This window comes from Dipodomys ordii, unplaced genomic scaffold, assembly GCF_000151885.1.
Source record: "Dipodomys ordii isolate 6190 unplaced genomic scaffold, Dord_2.0 Scaffold1, whole genome shotgun sequence".
In the NCBI taxonomy this organism is placed as follows: domain Eukaryota; kingdom Metazoa; phylum Chordata; class Mammalia; order Rodentia; family Heteromyidae; genus Dipodomys; species Dipodomys ordii.
In genome coordinates, this window is record NW_012267217.1 from 62,820,345 (window position 1) to 62,827,218 (window position 6,874).

General features: G+C 38.9%; 1 protein-coding gene across 1 annotated transcript in view; it reads left to right on the forward strand.

Moving 5' to 3' along the window:
- Positions 1-6,874, forward strand: part of Dis3l2 (DIS3 like 3'-5' exoribonuclease 2) — a 356,978-nt gene that overhangs the window by 101,990 nt on the left and 248,114 nt on the right. Inside the window, exon 6 of the mRNA XM_013021392.1 lies at positions 218-437. Within this exon, the coding sequence (XP_012876846.1) occupies positions 218-437 (220 nt within the window). The remainder of the gene's footprint in view (positions 1-217; positions 438-6,874) is intronic.

A 6,874-nucleotide genomic window follows, 5' to 3' on the forward strand; every position in this document is an offset into this window, starting at 1 on the left:
AAAAAAAAAAAGAACCAAGTACCAGTCTGACATTGATGGCTTGATTATCTCTATAGTTTAGTCTATGTACTTTGGAAAATGAAGGTCCTTTTTCAGACTTTGTGGTGAATATTTAATGTCATTTTCTGAATGTGTAGTTCCTTCCATAAAAAAGAATAATCTACTGCCCTACCTTCTGTCAGTGATGAAGTAGAAATTTTCTATCTCTTTTCCTTAGGTGATTAAACCGGAGAGCAGTGAAAAAGAAACAGAAGCTCCCTATGAATCTGATCTTCCAGAGGAGCTCCCTCAGCAGTCCCTCAAAGGCTGTAATGACAGTCCTGATGTCATTATAGAGGCTCAATTCAATGACAGTGACTCAGAAGATAGACATGGGAACACAAAGAATGTGCTGGTAGATGGTGTTAAGAAGCTCTCAGTTTGTGTTCCTGACAAAGGTGAGTGCTGAGTTTTTACCTGACCTTTGTTTTAGCAAATGATTGTTTTGAGGGTTAGGATCCTCTTTTTGTGACAGTAAGTCACACAGTACGATTGGTATGATCACAATGTCTCACCTATGGCAGGTTTTATGATAGGGAAATTCTGATAGGCTTTCAGCTGCTATTCATGAGAGAGAATAGAAGTGATGCACAGTGGTTTGTGTGGGCTGTAGTTGCTGTTGTCTTGTTTCTAATGGGCTTTGCTTTGTGTTGATGGTTTATCTTAAAATTTTTCTTTTCTTTTTTTTTTTTTTTTTTTTTTTTTATTTTTAAAAACAACTGGTTAATTTCCCTCAGCTCTTCAGCTCAAAGCTAGTGCTCTACCACTTGAGCCACAGCGCCACTTCCGGCTTTTTTCTCTTTGCTTATGTGGTGCTGAGGAATCGAACCCAGGGCCTCAGGCATGCAAAGCAATCGCTCTACCACTGAGCCACCTTCCCAGCCTCAGATATTCTGGGTTTTAAGACCAAATGTTTTCCCTCCTATTGAACTGTTCCCTGCTGTTTCTTTTATCTGAGTTCAAAGCCTTGTGATTAATTTTGATCCTCCTTTCTTTCCTCTTGCTTTAGATTTTCCTTCAGGGTTTAAAGTCTTCCATCATGATGAGGAGGAGGAGGATGAAGAATAGTAATTTGTTATACTCTTATGATGTTCCAGGCACTTAACATCTTTTTATGTATTATCTTTATTCCGACAACTATTTTTATGATATTGTTGTCATTTTAAAGATACCAAACTACGCTGGGTGACAGTGATTCACTCCTGTAATCCTAGCAACTCGGGAGGCTGAGATCTGAGGATCACAGTTTACAGCCAGCCCTTGCAGCAAAGTCTGTGAGATTTTTATCTCCAGTTAACCAACAAAAAGCCAGAAGTGGAGCTGTAGCTCAACTAAGTGGTAGCATGCCATCATTGCATGAAAAAGCTAAAGGAAAGCTTCCTAGCTGAGTTCAAGCCCCATTACTGGCACACACAAAAATTAATTTAAAAATCCCATGGCTCCTTCTACAGAGGTTAGATAGCAGTTCCATATGCTACAGAGCATAAGATTGCCCATTAATGGATAAACAACATTGCCTTTTTCTCTCATCACACAAACACACCATTTTCTTGCCCACTTTTACCTTCTAAAAGAAAAGCAAAGGTGCATTGCAGATTTATCTTTGGTGAAGTTAGCTGCAGGATATAGCTGACAAAAACCTCTCTCTCTCTCTGTATGTGTGTGCGCGTGCATGTGTGTGTGTGCGTGCGTGCTATGGGAATGATATAAATAAGTATTGTAGTGAGTTGTATCTTGAGCCTTCAGATGACAGGTGGAAGTTGTTTTCTATCAGCACTCTCCAGTGCTGTCTGTTTTTACTTTTTATTTTTATTAGAAACGTTTATATGATGTCCACTCTACCCAGTTTATGGAAGAAGATACAGTGAAAACTTCTGTGTGACCCAGTGATTCAGTTTGTTCACTGTTTCTGTTTAGGTGAGAGAGTAACATACATCTCTGAGGAAGAACTATTCCCACTGAGCATGCACTCAGAATAGTAAGTGTAGTCAACTGCTTCTCTCTCAGGTCTATGGAGAAATCAGAGGAGTTTTTAAAGTCTTTAGTTAAGCAGGACAGTGTACATTCAATTTCCTTGGGACCCTTCTTTTTACTCCAGTTTAATTGCCTTGAGGCTTTCAATTAGGAAGAAATTACTCTTGCCTGTAACTGGCTAAGATGTGAGATGATTGTGTGATAAATGATAGTTTCTGGATTATAGAAAATCTAAACCATGCTTGGAATGATCAGTGAGAAAGCCATTTTAGTTAATGTGGTTAGGGAAGCCTCTCTAAAGGGTAGATATTTGGGCAGAGACCAAAATCAGAGGCTGAGTTCTGTAAAGAGTTAAGCAGAGAGCTTTGTAGCTAGAGGAACAGCAAGGACAAAAGCTCTAAGATAGAAGATTGTAGTGTTCTCAAGGATATCTCTAGGGTAGGAGTGTGGCTTGTAAAGGGAAAAGTTATAAAAAATGAGGGTGGAAAAATAGATAAGGTCAGATTTGACAAGGTCTTGTGGCACCAGCAGTAAAAGGAGCCTGAAAAGCCCTTAGGAGAATGACACGATCTGATTTATGTTTTAAGTCAGAAATCATTATATCAGTTATTGTAGTAGTTCAGCAAGGAGCTAAAGGTTGCTTGGGTTTGTGTTGTAACTGTAGAAATGCTAAGGAGATGGAACTAAAGGTAGGCCTTTGGGTTTTCTGCTAGATTGACTATGGGGACTGAAAAAAGGAAAGTTAAAGCTGATGCTATAATTGGGGCTGGAACAACCAGACAAAAGGCCTTATCACCTACTGAGAGAGATATCCTTGGGTAAGGAGTGGCTTCTAATGAGGATCTAGATTCTTTCTTGGGAAGTTCTTGGCTGACATACAAATGAAGACCTCAGATAGGCATAGAATATAAGTAAGAAGTTGAGAGGAACTATTGAGGTTAGACATTTGATTTGGGGAGTCAATAACATATATTTAAAGCCATGAATGAGATGGACTCATCCATAAATACTTGTTATCTACAAAAGTTAAAACCTGATTAAAAACTCATTCACAATTAATGACATCCATTCACTGGTCAATATTCAAATCTCCCTGATTCCCTTCCCTTACTTCCTTTTTACCCTTTTTTTTTTATTTTTAAAAACAACTGGTTAATTAGAGTTAGGATCTAAAGAAAGGTCACATTTTGTCTTTGGTTAATATATGACATATATGTTAGTCTATAGGCACTCTCTCTCACTCTCCTTTTCCTTAAAATTTGTTGGCACAGTAGATCACCTTCCTGTAAGATTTCCCATTCTGCATTTGATTGAGTATAACACCGTGGTGTTCTTTAATATGCTCCTCTGTTCCCCATATTTCTTTCATCATCAGATTCATTTTCAGTTTTGGTGGGAAATATTGCATAAGTGATGATATGTACCTCCTATAATAGTGAATCATGAGGCACTTGGGTTCTTTTCATGATTTTCAAACTGATCAATGGATCATGATATTGCTACTCTTATCCATTTATTATAAACTCATTCCCAGGAAACTTACTATTTCAGAAATGTTTGGTGTTCATTTCTTGAGTCTTTTATTTCAGTATGAATGGCCAAATGTTTATACTGAGACTTTCATTTATTTATAATTTAATTTATTGAACAATTTTTACCTCATTAATATTTTGGTACAGTTTGTTCAGGAAAGGGAAGATAAATGCTTAGAATGCTCTAGGATTGACCAGAGAGAGACTTTTTGTGATAGTTCTTGAATCCTTTAGATAAGTAAGATGTTTGTAGCCTTTATTAATAGCTTCTTGTTCTCCTTCTATGACAAGCTATTTCAGGTTTATAATATACATGTAGCAAACCAGATTTGAATTAGCCATTTCTCTAAAAAGTCCTGCACTCACTCTTAACCAATATGCAATGTGGACAAGTTCAAGAGTGTACAGGTTTTATGTTCTGTGATCTCCTGATGATCTTCTTTCCCTGTGCCTATTATTCTGTTATAGTGTACTCTGGGTTAATAAACTAGAATGAAAATACCTTAAGATTCAGCATGTTCATTTATATTTTAATTGCATAGTTTTAAGTGACTTGATTCATAATTGAAATTCACAAGGTCAAAAGTTGGTTGGTGTTTGAAAGAATTATATAATTATATTAACTGTACTCTGGATTTTATTTTCCACTGATCTTTTCATTGGCTTTTCCTTGATCTTTTTATGTATGAGTCAAAGTATAACTGTTAGTATGTAGGTGGACAGAATCATAATGACTGCAGAAATGTATATATACATATACATATACATGTATCTGTATATGTATTATACATACAGATACACATACATACATATCTATACACACACACACACACACACACATTTTTTTCCTTTGTGAAGCAATTAGTAGCAGAAATAAATAGAAAATAGAAACTAAAGTCTTGGCCCTTTGTATATTATCTTTCTAGGAAAGGGCCTGATGGCATTTGTTTCTGTGGTCCTGGCTTCTTGGGAGGATAAGAGGATTTTTTTGAGCCCAGGGGTTTGAGACCAGCTTAGATAATGGACCCATTTGGAGGGAGGGAAAAAGGGAAGGCATGAGGCAGACAGACTGACTAAAAGTCACTTGCTAGTTTATCTCTCGCCTGTCACTCACTTTTCATTTTGGTGGTGATGGTGGTGAGTATTTTTCGTTCATTGTAGGGCTTGAACTTAAGGCCTGGGCCCTGTCCCTGAGCTTTTAGGCTCAAGGCTAGCACATTACCACTTTGAGCCACAGCTCCACTTACGGTTTTCTGGTAGTTAATTGGAGATAAAAGTCTTACAGGGTGGGCGCCAGTGGCTCACACCTGTAATCCTAGCTACCCCAGGAGGCTGAGATCTGGGGAACTCAGTGTGAAACCAGTTGGAGCAGGAAAGTCCCTGAGACTCTTACTTAACCACCAGAACACTGGAAGTGGAGCTGTGGCTTAAAGTGGTAGAGCACTGGCCTTGAACAGAAAAGCAGGGACAGTGCTCAGGCCCTAAGCCCCATGACAAAAAAAAAAAAAAAAAAGAGTCTAATGGACTTTCCTGCCCACAGTGGCTTTGAACTAAGATCCTTAGCTCTCAGTCTCCAGAATTGGTATAAATACAGGCATGAGCTACCAGCACCTGGCTGGTGAGCTCCCAGTACCTTTCTCTGTGAGATAAAGTGTGTGAGAGAATGATATAGTAAAAACAATAGATCAGTGATCAGGTTAGCAACCATGCCTTAAACGTAGGCTACACATACAAACCTCTTGCTGTATTTGAGTTGCTCTGACAGGGCCCATGGTTGTGCTAATTCTAAAAGTGATCAGGTCTTTCCATTTCCTAATGAATGCTGTTCTTTCTGATGGAAGCTTAGCATTCCTTTGTGTATATTCATTTTCTTGATCCATTCATCTACTGAGGGGCCTGTGGGTTGGTTCCATATCTTAGCTATGGTAAATAATTCTGCAGTGAACATGGTTGTGCTGGTAGCTTTAGTGTGGCCTTGTTTGTGGTCATTTGGGTAAATGCCCAAGAATGGGATTGCTGGGTCATAGGGGAGCTCTATGTTTATAGTCTTTTGAGGAACCTCCATACTGCTTTGCAGAGTGGCTGAACAAGTCTGTAGTCCCACCAACAGTGTAGTAGCATTCCCTTTTGGTCACATTCCTGCCAACATCTGTTGTTATTAGATTTCTTGACAGTGGCCATTCTAACTGGGGTAAGGTGGAATCTCAATGTTGTTTTGATTTGCATTTCTTTTATGGGCATAGATATTGAACATTTCTTCATGTGTCTATTGGCCATTCTTATTTCTTCTTAGAAGTCTCTCTTTAAGTCTTTAGCCTACTTATTGATAGAGTTGTTTCTTTGAGGATTTGATTTTTTGGGATTTAATTTTTTGAGCTCTAAGTAGATTTTAGATATGAGGCCCTTGTCTGATATATAGCTAGTAAAGATCTTCTCCCAATCTGTGGGCTTTCTATTTATCCTGCTAGCTATGTCCTTTGCCATGCAAAAATTCTTCATTTTTAGTGCAATTTCATTTATCTAGCCATTGTTTCTGGATCTTAGAAAGCTTCAACCTGTGCCAAGGAGCCCTAATATTTCCCCTGTCCCTTCCTGGAATAGTTTCAGGGTATCTGGTCTTATATTGAGGTCTTTGATGTCTAGGATATTCTTAACAGAGGATCACAGTGGCGTAATAGCTATGTGCATATGACCATATAAATGATGCTTATTGAAATGGACTCCAAGAAATGGAAACTAGGTTTTTTTTTTGTCAGTCATGGGGCTTGAACTCTGGGCCTGGGCGCTGTCCCTCAGCTCTTCAGCTTAAGGAGGGCATTCTACCAGTTGAGCCACAGCATCACTTCTGGTTTTCTGGTGGTTAATTGGAGATAAGAGTCTCGCAGACTTTTCTGCCCCAGCTGTCTTTGAACCTCGATCCTCAGATCTCAGCCTCCTGAGTAGCTATGATTACAGGTGTGAGCCACCGGCAACCAGCTTAGGTTTTTTTTTCCCCCTTTCTTTTTTCCTTTGGTGCATTCCCTGTTGTTACTGTACTCTTTGTCTTGTATATAACTTTATCTGATTTGAGAAGGGAAGGGGAATCACAGAAATAGTGGGACAAAGGGTGAACCAATTCACCAATGATACTTACTAGACTTCATTGTTGGAAATGAACTTTAGGACTTGGGGGGGGGAATGTGGGAGAAAATGGGGGAATGGTAACACTGTTCAAAAAGAAATGTACTTGAGCCAGGTGCTGGTGGGTCATGCCTGTAATCCTAGCTACTCAGGAGGCTGAGATCTGAGGATCGCAGTTCAAAGTGCCTGGGCAGAAAAGTCTGTGAGAT